Source organism: Xenopus tropicalis, chromosome 7 (genome assembly GCF_000004195.4).
Source record: "Xenopus tropicalis strain Nigerian chromosome 7, UCB_Xtro_10.0, whole genome shotgun sequence".
Lineage (NCBI taxonomy): Eukaryota > Metazoa > Chordata > Amphibia > Anura > Pipidae > Xenopus > Xenopus tropicalis.
This window is the reverse complement of record NC_030683.2, coordinates 94,671,064-94,693,724: the sequence shown is the minus strand read 5'-3', so window position 1 is coordinate 94,693,724 and position 22,661 is coordinate 94,671,064. Positions and strand designations below refer to the sequence as shown.

At 36.7% G+C, this 22,661-nt stretch overlaps 1 protein-coding gene across 1 annotated transcript; it reads right to left on the bottom strand.

Moving 5' to 3' along the window:
* Window positions 1-21,655, bottom strand: cldn19 (claudin 19). The gene is made up of 5 exons (XM_002937034.5): window positions 21,134-21,655; window positions 9,812-9,976; window positions 9,540-9,624; window positions 6,941-7,090; window positions 1-586 (listed from the first exon to the last, which is right to left on the bottom strand). The coding sequence occupies exons 1-5, from the start codon at window positions 21,354-21,356 to the stop codon at window positions 544-546; spliced, it is 666 nt and encodes a 221-aa protein (XP_002937080.1). The 5' UTR covers window positions 21,357-21,655; the 3' UTR covers window positions 1-543.
* Window positions 21,656-22,661: the final 1,006 nt, after the last annotated feature.

The window sequence follows — 22,661 nt, the reverse complement described above, 5'->3', positions numbered from 1 at the left end:
CCGATCATTACGAATAAAACGCATTCGGATGCTTTTTGGACGTTCGTGGATTAGTAAATGTGCCCCTAAGGGTGGACTAATGGGAATTCACTGAATCCAGGCCCAACCTAAATCCACTGGTGTTTCTGCAGGCCAGGCCAACCCTGTTGTCAACCAAACCTAATTGTAGTAATTCCTCAGATACCCAAAAAGTTAAGGGCAAAGCATTTTGCAGCTTTGCAGATTTAGTAGGTTAAGAAATCTATAATTCTCAAATTCACAGATGCAAAGCTAAAGTAACAGATAAGGTGAAATGTATGGGGAATTCCATACTGAAAATAAGCCTCAGTAGAGAAAATATCTGTCCGTCTTCCTGCTGCCAATTAGAGAGACCGAACACCAAAAATGTGCTGCTGTTTCGTAAACCATTGTTATTAATCACAAGCTGCTGTTACATTTACAAAAGTTCATCTGTAATGTTCCGCTGAATCCTCCTTTGTTGTCCTTCCTGCAGCCAAGTCTCTTGACAAAGAAAGTTTAGTCTAATCCTGATAGTTGCCACAATTAGCTTGTTTCTTCTTTTTTCTTGGCAGGCATTTTTGTGATTCTAAATAAAACAATGAGCACATTACAAAACCAGAATTATTCAGAAACCTTTAGGAGGATTTTATATGAAATATTTATTATATAACATGTCAGGCAAGAAAATGTTGTGTTTAATATGCTTGCAGTGTTTTGTCATGCAACATAATATAGCATATAAAAGATCTTAAAAAGCAATTAGAAAAATTCAGGGGTTTATAGTATTATATATTAAAGGATAACCATTTGGTTAAACATGTTGTGGGAGCTTTGTTAAGGCCTATGTGAGGCCTATATATCAAAACTTGTAATTGTGCAATTTTTATATTTTGAATAACCCCAATTTTTTTTAAAAAAAGCAAATGTTATCTTATTTATTAAAAAACGAATTCCTCCATTTCATAAAAATGCGAATTGACTAAATAGTTAAAATTTTGCACAGGACAGCTCTCATTGACTTCAACACAAGCCTTCAGATACCATTTTTTTTCATTTAATATCAAAATTTCATGTGTTTTAAAGCATAGTTCAAAACCATGATTATTAATGCAAAAAACTTTGAACTGCAGAAATAAATATGTATGTTGATAAATAACCCTTTAGGTGTTATAGCGCTGTTTCATGGGCCTGGTGGCACAGCAGCTTTGTGCCAATAACCCACCCACCCCTGATTCAACTTGCTGCAGTCTTGGCCATGTACCTCCACCATAGGTGCCAGCACATAGCGGGTTCTATCCTCACAGATACCTATACAGTGTATAGAACCACAAGTTCAAATAAAATGCAAGGACATAGGCATCAATACATGCAGTGCTAAAGACCTTTTCATTGGGTAACAGATGGCAGCCCTTTCTCCTATAGGGATAAGGTACATCTGATCTTATACATGAGCTTCTTGCGTTAAAGTTTCAAACAAATTTTCAACTTGGGTTTTAGTTACTTTTTAATAGGGAATAATTAAAATTAACAAGATGCATTAAAATAAACAGGAATAAAGCTGTGCAAGTGTTGAAACCGGGCAGTTACATTATGCAGACTACTCAAGTAGTTTTACTCACAGCTATTAGCTATACTATATACTATGCATGCGCTTGGCTGATCAACAAACAAACAGTGGAATAAAAATAGCTGATATTTCTACATTGCTTTCCACACTTTTATAAAAGCTCATTATAAGAACGAGGAGACTGATTGATATGATTAATTCTCTCTCAGTTAAAATAAATATGCATTAAAGGATTCTATTAAAATATATCCGTGGAACAGTTTGCTGTCGTTGAGGATAAACATAATAAGGTGCTAATTAGGACTGAATGTTCCCATACTGCCCGCCCCTTTGGGATAGACTGATTATCTATTTTTGTACACAGTCTCCTGTCAGAAAGGGGTAATTACTGGCTCTTGCTTTTTCCTGTATAATATAACATGAAGGCAGGGGGAGGCACACAAAGACATTCATTGTTGCATTATTTTCCAATATTGTGCAAAAGGTTGAATGGCTTAAAGATTATATTTATGGGACACTTATTTGTTGAGGACAGAGTTTGTCAGTATGGGTTTTGGCGAATCCAGAGAAACTGGGTACAATATATTGTCTATCATGTTATTCCATGGTGTATAGCAGTGATCCCCAACCAGTGTTGCTCACCAACCCCTTGGATGTTGCTCCCAGTGTTATTTTTGAATTCCTGACTTGGTGGAAAATTTTTGGTTTAATAAAATCAAGATTTATTACTAATTAAAGCCTCCTATAAGCTGATAGGGTGCATAGAGGCTCCCTAATAGCCAATCACAGCCCTTATTTGGCACCTCCGTGTAATTTTATGATGCTTGTGTGAAATCTCTTTACATTTGACTGTGGCTCACAATTAAGAAAGTTTGGGGACCCCTGGTCTATAGCATGACAACTACATTGAAGTCTATGGGAAAGTTTGAAATTGAATTAGTAAATAAGCCAACCCCCGAAAATTTAAACTGGCCCTATATCTTATTGGTGCTTACAGTCAATTAGAATATTTACAATTTAAATGTAAACTAGCAGACCCACAAGGGATAGTAAAAGGAACTGACAATTCTATATGAATTTTGGGGCTAACAGACACTACAAATGGTGGACTAGGGGCTGCTATAAGATACATTAGCCAGTCACTATTTAGTGGGCTGTTCCTGGTGCTGTTTGGGTCTCTGTGTACTTAAATGCCAGGGCCAGTCTTTAATGCCTGTCTGGGCCTGAACTTCAGTCACAAATCTTAAAGGGAAGGCCTGCCTCCCCTCCCTAGATATCCACTGATTCATATTACACTTCTTTCTACCTAATATTTGTCTGTGCCTTTGTATATATGTCTAGCAGCTCAGACATTTTATTTACAAATGCTTTGGAGTATTTTTTATATTGGACTTGCCTTTATTTTCACAAATAAATCATGTTCGTGCTGAAGTCTTTGCCATTTGCAGCTACCCCCATTCTAAGTATTTTCCACTAGTGCAAAAGATATCTTCCAAACAAACAACACAGGCGATAGAATGGGCCTAAATGATATGAGGGGGCTAGTACATATTCATGCTTCAGCTATTTGGGAGCTGCAGTGTTCCACAGTGTTGGTAATTGTTTCCTACTTTATTTAATTGAATTAGCGAAAATGAATTTTTTTTTACTATGAATTGCATTTTTACTTTTAATTGGAGCAACATTTTTTTCACATTTCTGTTCCTATTATCAGATCTCTAAATATAATACAATGGGTTTTTTTGTGCTGGGTAGTGTGATTTTTTGGAAATACTGTTCCTTTAATTGAATTACAGGGGCTCACTCTGTACTAGACTGGTTCATTATTTATGAGCATTCAACTGTACTAACGCATATCATGAGCTGATCATTTCCTCTGAGAATGTGAAAACATCACAGGAGAAACCTTGTAATGAAGAATTGCTCTACCTCACAGCTCATTTATTTCTTTTGTGATGTTTTAACAGTTTTCTCTTGTTCTAAAAATTTTTTTTTATCCTTTAGATCCATGTTGCTTTTATTAATGAGTTAAGGTTTTGAGGTTGTTGTCCGTTAATCCAAACATATGTGTAGCTGTTTACTGGTTCATCCATATTTTCAGATTTTAGTGTATTCCATATATTAAAATTTGTTAATATGTTATTTCATTTGTATATTCTTTCCATAGTTAGCTTCTTTAGTAGAAACCTTCTAAAGGAGATTTATCCAGTTTATAGATTTATCTGTATTGCAACAAATGCTGCTTTATCGGACAACACCCATGAACTATAGTGGGAAAAACTGACATTTCAATTTCCTGCAATTAGTAAAACTCTGGTTTAGAGATGAGTTTTGGTACTTAAAGTGAACTAAAGAACTCTAAAGCCTAACTAAAGAAGTACACTAGAAATGTTGAACTTTATGTTTGGAGCTTCTCTACCAGCCCAAAGCAACCACAGCCCTTTAGCAGGGAAGATCTGTGCCCCCAAAGATGCCCCAGTAGCCCCCCATCTTCTTTTCTGCTTATTCCCTGCACTTGCTCTGTGCTGCTGTCACTTACTGAGCAATATATAATATATATACTTTATATATAGAATATAAATGTCACAATATAAGGATGATTAGTCAATAATACAGATCATTAGTGCATGGTGGCTCTGTAACCAGTGCAGTTGTATCAGAAATTATTACCCAGTCCTGTAGCATCAGCTTTTAAGACAAACAAACCTCATTTTCTGCTTGATAATTTGCTGTGACCCCTAAGCTTAGCTTTGTAGCAGCAGTTAAGAGCACACTGAGCATGTGACCAACACTTTGCTGAAACTTTAGGCTGGTGCAATAACTTCAGTATATAAAATATGGCATTTTAAGCCATATTTATTTTTAGGGTTTAGTTATGCTTTAAAAGGGCAGTCAAACATACGGGGTCTTTTGAGCAGAGTGGATGGCACTCCCCAAACAGAAAATTATGTTTACTCTCATTCTCTGCATTACTCAGTGGATCCTTCATGGTTTATTTATTGAATTAGGCTCACATATTTATAAAGATATGTATTTATGGTAAGTAAATACAATATTTTAAGATACATGGGTCATCAAAGCAGTGAAATCTGTATTGTAACTGGAATGGCATAGTAGAGCCCAGTAGGCTTTGGTAACAGAATCAGTGTATTTGTGCAAGGATAGTTAGTTTATTACATTCCCCTAGTTGTATGCAGAGTTTTGGGGGTTTACACATTATATTATATGCACCAAGTGTATGTTGCTATAAGACAAGATTAGGATAATTCCCATTTAGATATACTCTCAAGATTCCAATAGCTGGTAAATGGGCTGAAAAACTGGGTAAAGGGCATAAAGGGCTCTACATGTAGTTAAGAGAAGTGTTACAGTTCCTTTAGGGTCAGTGAATTTAAATATCACTAAAATAACCTTCTTGTCAAATGGGCAAAAAAAAGTTGATGAATGTAAAGATGTGTATGAACCAACAAATGGACACGTACAGTGTGAAGGTTTTGTTTTGTTTTTTTTAATAGAAATACCTTTATAAATAAATGTATAAACATGTAATGTAATGTAATGTATATTGCTAACAGTAGGATTTTACTTTAAAGGAGAACTAAACCCTAAAAAGAATTTAGCTAGAAATTCCATGTTTTATTTACTGAACTTAATGATCCAGCCTAAAGGTTCAGCATCTCTATAGCAGTAATGTTCCAGTACTTCAAAGTTGTCACAGGGGGTCACCATCTGTTACATGTGTCTGTGACATGCACATGCTCAGTGAGCTCTGGGCAGCTGCTGAGAAACAAATTATCAAGCTGAAAATGAGGTTGGCAATTAATATTAGTAGAGCTACAGGGCTGATTATTAATTTCTGATACTAACTGCACTGGTTTTAGAGCTGCCATGCAGTACTGATCTGTATTATTTACTAATCATCCTTATATTGTGACATTTATATTCTATAAATACAGTATATTGTGAGTGGGTCCCTAAACTCAGTAAGTGACAGCAGCACAGAGCATGTGCAGTGAATCAGTAGAGAAGATGGGGGGCTACTGGGGCATCTTTGGGGGCACAGATCATCCCTGCTAAAGAGCTGGGGTTGCCTTGGGCTGGTACAGAAACCCAAATCATATTGTGCAATATTTCTAGCCTACTCCTTTAGTTAAGCATTAGTTCTCCTTTAATGTATTTCTGCTTGACCTAATCATTTATACTTGCATTTAGATTTTCACCTTTGGTTCTTATTTTGCCAGTGTAGTTTGTGGTTTATACCAATTATGGCACCAGTTCCAGCTCTAGCTGCACTGTTTGCATGGGTATGCCCTCCTGCTCCTGTTCTGAGAGAAACACTTCAGCCTCCTGCACCATAAAAAACCCCACAGTCTCTACGATATGTAATACATTTAGGGATGATCAGGGAAGAGTTGTGGTGGATCAGGCTGGTGTTCTTTAAGTAGGGGGACAATAGGTATGGCCATTCCACGTGGAGATTACATTATGCCATAAATAATGGTTTCTGACACGCACAGAGAGAGCAGAGAGCTATGACAAATCTTAAAAACACTCATGACATAACTGTTTTTTCTTATTCAAAAGTTCATCATAGTCATAAAGTTTTATGACATAGGGCAAAACTGTTGTAAATGAACATTATCTCTAAATTTGCATTATAAAAGTGTAGTAGCAGTTCACTTTCCCTGTTTCTTGTAGGCAAGCAAGAGCCAAATCTATGGATCAGGCCATGATGGACTCAAAATTGTCTCAGTTTTAACTGAATATGTAGGAAGTCACATTTAAAAGGATTTCCTATTACATGTCCATTAACTGCTATACCTTTGGTCTTTTATTGGTGGATTTTGTTTTTTGCTTGCAAAAGACAATCATTTTACTAATCAGCTTTCTGTTGTTTGCTATAGTTTGTAGGAGAAATGGATTAAATACTGTTTCTGAAAGAAGATATTCAAAATATCATAGGCTCCATTCTAGCATTTCTATCCTGTGTGTCTTTGGGAGCCACAAATTTATGACATAGGAGAACAACATTCTCAACCTTGTCATGTCAGGGTGGGATAGCGCCTGGTGTAGGCTCAAAATTCAAACCCCTGAGTTAGAAAGGACCATACATGAGACAGATTAGAAACATAACAACATTAATACACATTGAAACATCATTAGAACAAGTTATGCTACATGGCATTTAGGCAATTTATGATAATCTCTGGTTAATATTTTGACCTTAGATCTAAGTTAATAGAAGGTTAATGAGCTGAACTTTATTGAGTAACAGAATATAAACCCCCAAAGTAATATCACATTGCCTTATTCCAAACACATGCAGATGATAATGTTTAGAATGTTTAGGGATGGACTGCGAGCTAGACGTACTCTCTGGTTGTAGCTGAAGGCTGTGACTGTCTGTAGTACTGCTGTCCTCTTCTGTCCTCGGTGGGGCAGGAACAACAGAGGAATGATCCCCCCAACATTGTCAGGCTGGCAGAGGCCCACCCAACAAACAGTGCAGAGCCAAATTCATATCTGAAATAAAACAATTGTTTATACATTTAGTACTACAATAGAAAAAGCCATTATAAAAACAGAAATATTTAGAGAAACAAAGTGGATTTACTGGCTGCATTTAAATGGTGTCTATGTCTATTCCATTTAAAAGAGGCATTGTTTCTAATGGCGCATTCATCTTCTGAGTTTTCATCTTAAGTTAAAATGACGAGCAATGAAAAACCTTTAGTAGTGAGAAAGAACAAGCTGGGTTCTCTGTAATAGTGTGGGTGTCTGTAATAGAATTAGATGGTCTACAAGTTCCAAAATGTTATGATAAAATTGATTATTCAAGTTGTATAACTTGGAACCTCTGCTGCTGTATGAGTCTAATGGAGGAACTATAAAGCCAGATAAGCAGCTTCCAACATTAGCAATGTACCATTTAGTGACTAATTTTATTGAGTTCTTAGCAGATGTTTTTTGGGGAACCCCTTTCTATAAGAGAGTGCTTATTTGGATATTATGATTTGAGTAGTCCTCTGTAGCCAGCCCCTGCAAACTAGCTGGGCCCAAATGAGGAATCTTTATTTGCTGTGGCGTATCACAAACATTAAGTACAACCTATGGATTTGTAAATTATTTAGACATGGGGAGGCTGATAATAATTTTGGGTTGACTTAAAACCTGGCTGAAGCACCCTCTTTCCCTAAACCAGCTCTCAGCATTCTGTATTCCTGAATACTTCTATATTTATTTCAGGATGCTATTTCTTAGTTCCTTTTGTAAAGACTTTGTTTGAAAGTTAGAGAACTAGATATTATGAAGGGAAAATGAGCAGTTAGAGGGAACCCTTGGTTCCATCAACCAATTACAGCTTTCCATGAAAGTAAACACTAACTATTCTAATATCATTCTGTACTGGAGACCATTGTTCAAAGTTACTGGAATTTTTTAATTCTAGCTGTACTGAGGCGTATATCCTGTGTTTGGAATGGATGATCACTAGTGGTGAATCATGTTATTAAGGAAAAACAAGAATATACTACATATAAAATGTTACTTGATTGGGTTTTCAGGACAGACAAGCAGCTTATGTATCTGTTTATGCACTCACTGTCATGTGAACTAGAGAGCTGAATCCCAGGCTACCAATGAGGTAGCCAACCATCAACTTACTATGGTCTGTAGAGCACTATAGAAAAGAATAATGGATCTATAACCAGTGTTGCATTGTAAACACAATTATGGCATGGATACAAGCACCAAAGGCATATATAAAATTGACACAGCTGACACTATTCTCTTTTGATGTGGACACTCTATTCTACGTTCCGTGGCACCAGTTGTTAAACTTACAGCAGCAATAATTATATATAAGCCTGATGTTTAAGTCTAAGTACTAATATTGTAGCACTAATACTAATATACTAATGTTGTGTACAATATATAACCTCTTTTTTGTGGTTCAGGATGGTGCCTGGATCAGTGCAATAAATTATAGCACAATTTTGTTTTTTAAAGTGTCCTTTGCTTTATTACTGTTCAGCTCGAGGAGTGGTGTTTTTATCTCTTATAAATGTATCTCATATACAAATTGGAAGCACATTAGTTTTAGCAGATACTATAGTCTAGAGCAGAGTTGTCCAACTGGAGGCCCATGGGCCATATGTGGCCCTCCAAAGGATTTTTTATGGACTTCAGTCTGCTCAGAAGCTCCATAGACTTTACTATATGACATCATCATTTTAACTGAATCCTGTCCCCCAACATGCTGTATAAGGTGTAATTGGCCCAGTACATGTAATAAGCACAGGTCTAGAGAATATTTCATTTTAAACTGTTTTTCACAAGAGTTGCTGAGACTAATGTATTTAGGTATGTATCCATATAACTCCGAGTGCTCCCTGTGAGGTTATTAAAACTCTTACAAGATAAGTGGCTGATTAGTAGCCCCTGATTTTATTTTGGTAAGTGAGATTTTTGGGATCCCATCAGACCTTATCAACCCTGGGACTCATTTTTGGGTGCCACATAGAGTTGTCCACTCTTTTATCTGTCAGCTGATTATCAGATTGAGAGAAAAATCAGTAAACCCATGTTATTCCTGAGTTCCATACTACAGCATTTATCAAATTATTTCCTTTAAATGTTTGTGGGCAGCTTCAGGACTGGAAAACCTACTGCCACAAGAGGGCTACGTCTGAGAATTGTGAAAAAGGGGTTATGTAACTCATTCTAAAATCTCTGTTTTATCACTCATACCAGTGGTTATACAAACACACTATGCACATTGTACTGTATCGTATTTAATACAAAATCCCATAAGTTCAGGTGCCCTAGAGCATACAGGAGTTATATGTTATTTCATGCAGGGTCATTAGACTGGCATCTAACCAGACTGCTTCAAATAAAGAAGCTTGTATAACATGAGTTATATATTTGTTTTATTGCATCCAAGCTTTTCAAATCCCCTGGTTCTGCTTACCTTGCATTTACTGGAGTGTTGGGATTGAAAAAATCGTGAGTGACTTGCGTTGCATACCATGAAACTGCTATTAAGGTACAAAGACCTGAAAGGAATAAACAACACAGTTTAAATTTATATATACTGTATGATTGATGAGCATGTTTGTGTATGTGCATGAGTGTGGCCAGATGAGCTTAGCATAATGTGTATTGAAATCATTTTATTCTAGATTTTGAATTCTTTCAATAAAATATTGACTTTTTTTGTAATGAAGTCCAAGCATGAATTACCTGCTAGCAGGAACAGTACTCCGCCAGAGACAGCAATTCTGCTCTTGGTAATGGGGTTGTTATCACCAACTTTAGTACATTTCATTCCAACCACACTGATTATAATACCAACAAATCCAAGGAGCATGGCGACCACCATGAGTGCCCGTGTGGTCTGGATGTGAACTGCAAAAAGAGAGACAGGATAAGTAGATTTATGGGATACTGTTTGCATTCTCCTGTAATACTTATGTAATTCTACATCCTATTCAGATATTCCAATATGAATGTGTGTGTATTCTTGTACTAAACCTGGTTTGGGTAACTGGACAAACTGCACCTACATACATGCAAAATAAAGAACACTTAGAAAGGGCATGAATGTTCTTCCACTTTGTAGTACAATATAACACCTGGCCACGTAAGCTCTTTATGTCATGGACAAGTGCATGGCAATAAACCTCTTTTCCCTTTTTCAAAGAAAAGTGGTCCCTGACTTATTGGTTGATCGTGCAACTGACACCTTACTAAATGGGCTGATTTAAAGAGCCAGCTAGGTCTAAAATCTAAAGACCCTTTTTTATACATTCTTGTTAAAAGTGATTCTCTAGGGGTCTCAGATAAAAATCTTTTCACTCTTCACAATCATTGGTTAGCTGAAGCTATTGTTCGTTTTGGGGAAAGTCCTGAGTCTTTAAATATTAACCTTATATCCCAAAAGTTGTGGTATTCATCTTAAACCAAACCCACCCTCTCAAGGATTCAGCTCTTAAATGGTCTAATTATTTTCAGCATGATATTCCCCCTGCTCAATTAGTAAGCTCAATTCATAACTTTAATAAATGTCTCTTTTGCGAGATCTGGAAAGTCTAACACTTTAAATTGGTTCACTCAGTGCACTCAGCAATAGAATTGGCTCTGGCAAACTATCCTCTTACCCAAAATGTAATGACTTAATTGTAAATCTATTTCCCTTTATTTGGAGCTGTCGTAAAGTTCAAAAGGTCTGATTAATGATAGAAAGTTTTATTTGTCTTAAATTGAAAATTTGAAAAAGTTTCAAAATTTCCCCAGTCTGTCTACTTAATTGAGGGTCTCCTGTAGTAGTATTGGAAAGACATCTTAAATCTAGTTTTAATAATGTTAATATAAATAGTTATTATTAATCAATTAATTAATATCAATAATAATATTGACATACTTTAATATTTCATTTTTTAAACTTTTAATTCTTCATTTTCCACTGTAACTAGAAAATATTTTTTTCTGTTTTGGTAAAGAGATACTACTCCCTCTTGAAAAGATGTTTTATCACAATTAAATCTTCTTTGTTGGCAAGATGCAATTAGGGTGAAAATGTCCGAAATTCACTCAAGGGCTGTGACACATGGGGAGAGTAGTTGCTGCACGACAAATCTCCCTTGTTGTGGGTGACTAATCTCCCCGAAATGCCATCCCACCGGCTAGAATGTCAATTACCGGTGGGATGGCATATGCGATGGCACGATTTGCCTTGAGGGTAATTAATTTTATAAATTAAAATTAAAATTGCTACATTCCCTTATGTGCGCTGCCAATAATACCACAACCATTTTCTTTCCCTTTATCTCTGCCCACTCTGGAAGCAGCAATCTTACTCTTTATGTTCATTTATATCACTCTGCTTAAAGATTCTATGTAAAACTCTTCTATGTTTTATTGGAACACTCAATAAAAATAATTGAACAAGCATGGCAATAGACTCTTGCAGCAATGCCCTGTCCAACATCATTGTGGCGATTTTTTAAACTAATGGAAACAGATGTTTTTTCTAGAAGCAGTGAGTGTCAAAGTGAAATAGCGGATAGAAAAGGTATTGGGCAGGGCATGTGGTGCCCAGGCAAAATGTGGCACTCAAAAGTAATACTACCACAGGGGTCATTTACGATCTACTAGGCATTTGCAAAGTGCAAAAAACAGACTCAATGCACCTATTTTTTGCTCATTTACACACTGCATACCTGCCTGGCAGAATTGCTGCAGATCTCTGAGCTCTATTTGGGATCCTCATTGCTGTTGACTGTTAAATAACTATTGTATCAGGGTTTACTTTCCCTTTATGCTAATGTAAACAATAAGTATTCTTTATCGGCAGAAAAATGCTAATGATGCTGGATGGTGCCCTGTGCTTGTAATAACTAGCGTGAATGAGATCCTCCTATCACTGCACACTCTCATTAGTCTTAAGGTGGGGAATTTACCTAGCTTTATAAAATCTGAAATTAAGTAAATTAATTAAATTAATGGGGTATTCCTTTACTGTAAAATGGAAAAAAAAAAACCCAATGTATAAATACAGTCTGAAAACAAGTCTCTCTTCATTAATCAACGGCCCAGACAATATAAGGGACTTTTGTTGATGACTTGTTTGTTTCATATTTGTTCCTAGAATAAGCTCTTTGTTCATCACAGCTTTGTACTGCTCGGCAGATTTGCCAAGAACTTACAGTACATTTTATAATATTACATCTAAAGAAACATTAAGATATTCTGTGGATGGTAGCAAAATATTTGCATTAAAAACAGCAACATATTCTAGACTGTGAGATACATAATAATAATAATATTTTATAACCAGTAACCACTATAACACTGCACACAGTAAGGGCAACAAGACAGAGTCTACAGTCTAAAGTACAAATTGGTAAACTGTGCCTCTAAAGATGTTACATAGTTAAATAGTTGATTTGGGTTGAAAAAAGACCAAAGTCCATCAAGTTCAACCCCTCCAAACGAATCCAGTGCAGAAATATAAACATATATACTTACCTATCTATACACTCACATATAGAACTTTAAATCCCCAGTGCTTGAATTGGGGGTGAAAAAAGTAAAGAGAGGCTATGTGCACTGTGTGTATAATAGCCTGAAAAAAATAAGCCCCATCATAAATGATAAGCCCCACCTACTGTTATAATAAGCCTTGTCTACCAACACTTTAAAGTAAAGCCATTTTGCTATTTCCATCTACTGAACAGTTTTATGCCCAATATGCATAGATTTACCAAAGTATGTGATCTATAGGGCCCCCAAAATGAAATGTGTGCATATGTTTCTTGGCACATTCTTTTGCATGTTCACTTTTAATGACATTTCTAAAAATTGCCTAAAGTTATTGCAATTTGCTGCATTTAATTCACATAATTTATTATATAATAAAATAAAACATGTCAGGGGTCTACTAAACAGTTTTATGGCCAATATGCATGCAAGTATGTGGCACGTATGGGCTCAAAGCTGAAAATAGTGCAACTTCAGATCTAAAGATAGCCTTGGATATTATGCTTGTTCACTTGTTTCACTTGGTAAGGGCATTCCACAACCTCACTGCCTAATTTTTATGGCAAAAAGAACACCCCCTATCTGCCTATAATCCCCTCTAATGTACTTGTACAGAGTAATCATGTCCCCTCGCAAGCACCTTTTTTCCAGAGAAAACAACCCCAACCGTGACAGTCTAACCTCATAGCTTAAATCTTCCATCCCCTTTACCAGTTTAGTTGCAGTCTCTGCACTCTCTCCAGCTCATTAATATCCTTCTTAATTACTGGAGCCCAAAACTGCACGGCGTACTTAAGGTGAGGCCTTAAAAGAGACCTAGGAAGAGGCAAAATAATGTTTTCATTATGTTTTAAAGCCCATTTTTATGGGTAGCACTTTATTTGCTTTAGTAGCCCTGGAATGACACTGCCTGGCATTAGACAACTTGTTATGTACAAAAATCCCCAGATCTTTCTTAATTATGGATCCCTCCCCAACACACTACCATTTAGTGTATAACTTGCATTTATGCATAACCTTGTATGTCATTTGCCAGTTTGCTGCCTAGTCAACAAATTGCTCTGCAATATGGCAGCATCCTGCACATTTAGCATTGTCAGCAAAAACAGAAACAGTACTCTCTATGCCCACCTCCAGGTCATTAACAAACAAGTTAAAAAGCAAAGGACCAAGGACTGACCCCTGCGGTACTCCACTAACAACACTGGTCCAATTAGAAAATGTTCCATTTACCACCACTCTTTGTAATCTATCCTTCAGCCAGTTCTCTATCCATGTACAAATATGATTTTCCTTTATATCAAAATTCTGTGATATCCCAGGGGTTATATAAAATAATAACAAGATAATAAGAGTTGCAGTGCAGCAGCAGCAGCTGAGGAGGTAGCGATTGGCCATCCCTAATCTAAAGCAGCATGGTCTAAAAACAATGTATCAATTGGTAATGGTGCCAGATTGGACCTTAAGATTTTAGGATAAGATAAAGTTTAAAAAAAACTAATAAGATGTCAATGTTTATAAGAGTTTTGATTTTAATTTGCAAGCAGCTTTGAGAAAATGGTTCAAAAACGATTTACATTGCCAGATCCCCAAAGTAGACTGAAGAAATAGTAGGAGATCTTGGGTGACATATATGTACAGAAACAAAAGTACTGCCAACAGTAAGTTCAACAGAACCTGCTGTGTAAAATTAGATCTGCAAAACAAATGTATTGTGTGCTCTTGTTGATTCTAAGAGCTTTATGAATAATCCAAACCATTGGCATGCAGTATGCAGTACTACAGCTGTTACTGGACTACAGATCCCAATTTCAAAATAATTCTTCGACTGTCCCTCAATTAAACTTCCCATATCCTGTGAGAAAAGGCTACAGAAAATTCCTGGTGAAGAAATTATCTAGGACTGCTGCACAGGGTCGGACTGGGCCACCGGGACACCGGGAAAAATCCCGGTGGGCCCCGGCCCTAGTGGGCCCCAGCGGCCCAGTCCGACCTTTGCCGGTGCTCCCTCTACTGACTGTTCCTCCCCTGACGCGTTCAATTTAGACACGCCCGGGGAGGACGTCAGGTGGGGACCCTGCGGGGGGGTTAGGGGGGCCCCTGGAGGGGGGTTAGGGGACGCGGCTGGGGCACCTGCAGGGCCCCTGGGGCGGGAGCCCCGGTGGGCCCTGCACCCCCCAGTCCGACCCTGCTGCAGCATTTTGGTTTAACAAGCTCAGATTAATATTACTAATAAATATTTTTCTTGCTTTGTCCAAACCTATAGCTATGTGCTGCCCAACATCTATTTCTATGTAGTTATCCACTACAACACATATTTAAAGGCCACAATGTAATGAAACAATTATGTCATAGCAAAGTCAGTTGTACCATCGGGCAGGCTGCTTATAAATCTCCCCCAGATCCCAATCCCTGTACAAATTCTGATATATATATATATAAGCATTCTTCCTGTCTGCATTTACCAATGGCAGTCTACTGTCATTCTTCTTCTCTAATAATATAATCTTATTTCCTAAAACAGCACCTTATGTTACACTTTACCCAATCTAAATAACCTCTTTGGCCTGAACTGGAATAATTGCCCTTAAACTCCCTTGTTTACAATCCCTCCATCGGTGTATATTGTATGATTCTTATTTGATTTATTATTGCTGTATGTTATTTGTCAGTTGACTGCAGTGTGAATTTTGCAATACAAAAAAACACTCGTAGCTTTGAGTCTTTCTGGACCCCCAACATCTCCAATAGAAGTGATAAAGGGCGAGTTCTATAGTGCTTTGAAAAAGACAAGAATAACTGCATGCCTGTATAATCAATAATATCTTTTAAAAGATACCATAGTATATCTGATCACTCATTCACATGTTAAACATTCTATTAGCAGGGTTACATATGAACTGGGTCTTGACTGTACTACAAAACAGTACTTTACCTAAGGCATCCGGCATATTTACTCACGTGCCCCTTACAACCTCCTCAGTGTTATACAGTACTACTTATTTGGCGCCTAACCATGACTTCATAGACCTCTTAATAAAATAAGTCCTTTCCTCACCTCTAACTGGCCTCTAGTACCTAATGTACCTAGATTACCGACTACATAGAAGAAGGCAGAGAATAGGAGTGATTTTCTGCCTGATACATACAGGTGTGCCCTCACTATTATTTGATAATGCATTTCATAATACAATACACCACCAAGCATACACTTTTTTTCTACAAATAGTATATTCACAATCCATAAATTATGATTTAAATGTATTTCTTTTTTTAAAAGGCACAATTTATTAATTCCACAGGATATGCCTTTTTTCTTTGTATTAAAGTGATTGTTTACCTTTTGGTTAATTTTTTGCATGATGTAGAGAGTGATATTCTGGGACAATTTGCAATTGGTCTTCATTTTTATTTGCAATTTTTTCCATTTTGCAGTTTCAGCAGTTATCTGGTTGCTAGGGTCCAAACTACCATAGCAACCAGGGGGTGGTTTGAATGAGATACTGGTATATGAATAGGAGAATTAGAAGAAGAAAAATAATTAAAAAACTATAAAAAAATAAATAAATAAGAAAAGTCACTTAGAATTGGCCATTCTACTAAAACTAAAAGTTAACCCCTTTAATGCATTTATGGTATGGCTGGAGCATTCCTCATAGATTAAAAAAAACCATTTCTTATGTTTTCATAAAAGATTCTGATTGCTTAAGTCAATAAATGGAGAATGCCTTAGGCTTAGAAGAATGTACCCATGTTATATCTGCAAGTGCAATAGATGTAGGAAATGAATGTTCAGCACACACAGTAGGATATGTCTTCATGGTTTAATTCAGGGATCCCCAACCTTTTATACCCGCGAGCCACATTTAAATGGAAAAAGTGTTGGGGAGCAACACAAGCATGAAAAAGGTTCCTGGGGTGGCAATAAGTTTTATGCAACCAAAACTTGTCTCCAAGCCAGAAATTCAAAAATAACCACCTGCTTTGAGGCCCCTGGGAGCAACATCCAAGGGGCAGGGGAGCAACATGTTACTCACAAGCCACTGGTTGGGGAACAGTGGTTTAATTTATGGTATGGCAAGCAGTATGACAACTGCCAGGCATACGTATAAGTGGTAAAAATTGAGAAAGGAAAGTTCTGCACACACACACCATAGGGCTCATTTTTGATCTAAAGATAATGTGCCCTCATATATTAAGGGAATATAATAATATAATAAAGGGTAGATAAACTTAAGTTAGGGAATTAAAGAAAAAGCATTGGGAGCCAAACAGCATTAATATCATGCTTGATTGGCCAAGTAATTCACAGCTACTCTTTGCTGGGAAACACTAACTAATTAGTAGTTAATATTTCACATCTTGGCACCAATATAATGTAGTCATCAATGTAATTTAGTACTTAGAAAACCAGCCAGTTTTCCTTGCAGCCTACAAGATATTTAGCAGCTGTAATATCGCCCAGAAGATGCCACTATATCTTTTTATAAGCAAGTCAAGATCATATTCTGAGCATGCACTGCTTTTAACAAGATGCCTTTGTTAATCACAAGTCACTTACTGATACGGACTAGAGAATTATACTAGAATTTATTTGTGAATTTTTCTTCATTACAGAAAACTACATTCCTTTGTTTGAGAGCTGGGAACGCCGAGATCTGAAATAATCTCTTTGTTTTTCTAATTCCTCCCTTGTAGAGCTGCTTGAACTTTCTTACTGGAATTTTAATTTTTAGGTGGATGCCAGTCGAGATCTGAGAGAACTTTTTAAGACCTAACTGAGGAGGAAGCAACGAAGCAGCACAAATAACTCTACATGAACTGGATGTTTAGTCTAACAAATCAGTTTTCATAAGTTGAGCTGCAAAAAATATAGGGTTATTATTTATTTAGTATAATTCCACTAGAAATTGGGGCAACACAAATACGCACAAATGTGTGGTAAAAATGGTTTTAAATTTGCAGCAATCCTTTTAAAATAAAGTGAGTCCACTCATCTAGTGGGGTATCATGGCTATCCGCTCATTAAAGATTGAAGGCATCAGTGTTACCAAGAACACCTGATAATCACATTTCCAGACAAGAATCAGTACAAGTATGGGACCTGTTATCCAGAGTGCTCGTGACCTGGGATTTTCCATAATTTGGATCTCCATACCTTTAGTCTGTTAAAAAATCATTTATACATTAAATAAACCCAATAGGGTTTTGTCTCCAGTAAGAGTTTATATCTTAGTTGGGATCAAGTACAAGGTAATGTTTTATTACTACAAAGAAAAAGGAAATATGTTTTAAAATTTTGGAATATTTGATTAAAATGGAGTCTGTAGAAATGACCTTCCTGTTATTTAGAGCTTTCAGAAAAACAGATTTCCATATAACAGATCCTATACCTGTATAGCAAAAAGTCCAAGAATGAATGTGTATTAAACCACTTGCAAATCCATTAAAAGTGCTGAATGTGAAAGCTCTTGTGGTTATAACATTGTTGCTTTGTGTCTGCATAAAAGCAGTCTTGGGGCTGTGGCAAAAGCAACCTCTAGCCAATGACCGCATTAGAGCCTAATGCCAACTGCATTACAAACAGGAAATAAATATTTACCCAACAAGGACAAACGTAACTTTGTAAACCACTCACATGTCCTGGGCTGTCATATGGAACCACAAGAGACATGCACTTATATCACAGGAGGGCAGAATGTGTATGGGGCAGAGTTTGTGAGACAAGACATTGGTTTTGGGTGGGCAGGTATCAAGCACAATATGTGGTATTACTTATATATATGTATATCAATGTACCTATAATTCTTACTAGTTACTTACTTACATGGCCATCTATGCTCTTCTGTTATGTGTTATCAAATGGTTACAATCATTTATCACAATTTTTTTCAGGATGGATTTTGGATAGTAGACAAACTGAAAACTTTTGTTTGCTTTTGCGTACCCTACTCATTGGAGATTTCTATTGGTGATTATCAGGGACATTTTAGAGTCTCTTGCCACCTTGTCTAGTCTGATGCCACACACAAGGTCCTACCTTTCTTCATGGCTTTGGTCATTATTCATATTATTATATATTGCCAATGTCTCCTGCAGCACAGGGTACAAACAATAACATCTTAGTGAACACATGTACACATTGTTGCATTTGCATAAAACATGGTGTGGTGGGGGAGTACCCTGCTTGAAAGAGCTAAAAGGGAATTAGTGTGAGTCAGTATGGTGGGGGTAATTACTTTGTGGTAGTAGTGGTTCTGTATGTCTAACTACATGCAGTAGAAATAGGTGTTTTCTGGAGAAGAGTAAGGGGGTTGTAAATGCTAAGCAAGTTGTTAATGGTTTACATTAAAGCCTGGATGAAGATGTGGATTTTAGGTGAGTATTTAAGGGCATGGAAGCACTGGAAATGTCTAATGGGACAGGGTAGGGAATTCTAAAGGGTGGATACAAAATGCAAAAAGTCCTGGGTGCCGGAGTGCAAAGGGGTAATGATGTGAATAAAAGAGAAAAATGTTATGTCTAGGGGTACTTTGCAATTAATGAGGTGACATATAATGGTGCAAACTTGTTGTGTAGTTTTAAGTAAGTACAAGAATGTTGAAGTGAACTTAGTGTGTGGCAGTTAGCCAGTGCAGGGACTGACAGAGAGGAGCAGCACTTGGATCATGGTAACCAAATGTGGCTCAGTGTATCACACAGCCTGCAACTTTCCACAACACATTCATGTCCAATCATTTTTTTACACGACCCTTTAATTAAAGTACCTGAAAAATGAAAAGTATTTGTGCTTATTTTTCAATAAGTAAGAATGAAATTCTTTCTCTATGGTGAATGATAAAAGGACTGTGTTGTACCATGGTGATATAGAAGCCTTTAGTATTTCCCATGATTCATGGGATCTTGGCCTTCTCAGTTCAATCTATGCACCCTGTAAGGGAATATTTGTTTTTATATTACTGTAATCTTGTTTTCTTCACATATAAATTCATAAGGTAAATACATGTACAGCATAGTACATCTAATATTAACACAGACATGTAGTGACAAAATGCTACTGTGACATTCCCTGCCAGAAGATTAAGGTTCATCTCTGTCCAGAACAGATTCTTTGTTCCCTTCCTCCCTTCTCTTGTTTCATTGCCATAGATTTACCTTGCACTTGAGCTGCTTATGTTGGAATAGTAAAGATTACAAATTGCTCATGCAGTAGAGCCCTAATCCCACCAGGGACAGAAAGCAATGAAAGAAATGCTCATCACCCATTAATGACCAAGCTTTACTTTTCCTCTTTATGTGTAAGGAAAGTAAGTAAAAAAGTCAACTCAAAACACAATGATGGGACCTACTGAAATCCATGGAGACCCATGAAGGTTTAATATACTTTCCATATTTGTCCTTGTTTAATAACTAATATAACTAATATTGGTTAAAAGATGGTTTGTGCAGATGACATATTATAGACTAGGTAACTCAGTTGCAAGAGCAAAAACAAATACATACTTACACACACACACATAGATACACACTCACACATAGATACACACACACACATAGATACACACAGAGATACACACAGAGATACACACAGAGATACACACTCACACATAGATACACACACACACATACATAGATACACACAGAGATACACACACACACATAGATACACACTCACACATAGATACACACACACACATAGATACACACTCACACATAGATACACACAACACACACAGATACACACATATCTATGTAATTGTCAGCAATATAACACACAGGTAATGTCATGCCATAATTAATATAGTTGATGATGCCATAACTAAGCACCCTGGTTATTTATAATATGACATATACTCTGAGCCCTTTAAAAAATTCAGTCACTCTTTAAATGTCATCAGGCACAAATAATAGCAGTATGGGTATGGGATCTGTTATCTGGAAACCTGTTATGCAGAAAGCTCTGAATAATGGGAATAGCATCTCCCATAGACCATGTTTTAATCAAATAATTTAACACTTAGCTTATTGGAGGCAAAAACAAATTGTGGGAAAACGGCATGCCCTGAGCATTCTAGATAACAGGTCCCATACCCATATTTGGTTCTTATGGAGGCAGAGAATGCTTGTAGCTGAAACATCAAGAAAAGTTTTACAGAATCAACTGTCTGAAAAGCCATTCTATTGATCCAAGGGTAAGAGTAACGGAAACTACAACTATCTGGAAACCCTTTATCCAGAATGCTCCGAAATATGGGAATGTCATTAAGTTAAAATAATGTGTGTTTGTAATCTAAAATAAGCTAATTATTGTACGCTTGTTAGAATTTGTGTTACTTACCAACTAAACAATACTAAAATATTCTGAGATTAAAAAAACAAAACCTTTTCTTTCTTTTTTAAAAATAAAATATATGGCAAATATATATATGTGTGTATAAATAAATGCATCCTAATATGCTAGTGCAATAATAGCAGTAGAGGCCATTGATGCTGTGTGCAGGCATTGCCCACTTCCGTACATACCCTCCAGGGAAAGCAGGGAGTCGTAGACTTTGCACTGTACCTGCCCAGTGCTTTGAGAGGCACATGACATCCAGAGCCCCTCATACAGTCCCACCGCTGTGATAATGGCATCCCCTGCATACGATGACTGCTTCCACTGGGGTAAAGCTGTTGTTGATATAATGCCAATCCAGCCTCCTAATGCAAGGAAATATCCAAGTAGCTGGAATCCTGAATTTGCCATCGTTTTTTTTTTTGGTTAACCTTGACCTTGTGTTTCCAAGAAGTGAAAAGTTATCCACTTAGATTCAGATAATGTGTAGGACAGATGTGGGTCAACTAAGTTCTGTTCAGTAGATTCCAGTGCACTTGGATAAGGGATGAGGGATGCTACCAAGATGGTCAGGTGCAGTATCAACAGATTAAAGGGTTCTTCCCGGATGGTATCTGCAAGACACAATTTGGTGCTGAGAACTTCATATTCACACATCAATGAATCTCTAGGGCACTCAGGGGACAAAGCAGTAATAAAAAAACATACACACACTAATGTCTTGATGTTTAAGCAGCCTGCAGAATGCAAGGGGGCTGGTCCACAGATTCATGGAATTTCATAGTAACACCCACAGAGGAAAGGACAGCGAACATGGAATTTGGATTTAACACATTGTGGCCTGGAGAGGTTAACTATGAAACCTATAGGAGTAATTTGTGAGCCCAAACAAAGCTAGATCCAAATGTGTGTAACAGTGAGCACAGGGTAATACATTCACCTGATGTATTATATGTACAGGTATGGGATCCCTTATCTGGAAACCCGTTATCCAGAAAGCTCCGAATTATCGAAAGGCCGTCTCCCATAGACTGCATTATAAGCAGATCATTCTAAGATATAATTAATCCTTACTGGAGACAGAACAAGCCTATTGGGTTTATTAAATATTTAAATGATTTTTAACAGACTTAAGATATGGAGAATCAAATTACGGGAAGATCCCTTATCCAGAATACCCTTGGCATTCTGCTAAAAAATCATTTAAACATTAAAAAAACCAATAGGATTGTTCTGCCTCCAATAAAGATTAATTCTATATTAGTTGGGATCAAATGCAAGGCACTGTTTTATTATTACAGAGAAAAAAAAATATTTTTTAAAAATTTTAATTATTTGAATAAAATGGAGTCGGGATAACAAATGTCATACCTGTATTTATTATATATGATACATAAGCAATGCTTTTGCTTTTTTATCATCATCATTTATATTGACAGTACAATATATTATAGAGACAACATTGTGTAATGTGGCACCTTGGCATAATGTGGGACAAGAATATATACTACATGTTATTAGCAAAAACTCTATACTAATTATTAGCAAAACTGACATTAAAAAAAGAAAGTTTGTCTTCATTTATTATTAATAACACAATTGGAGTACACATACATGACTGATTCTTTTGGAATTTCAAGGGTGAGGTGCACTGAACTTTTTTTTAACCTTGTTTCACAAGAGCTTATTAAGCACGTGTTAATTGGAGAAATTCTG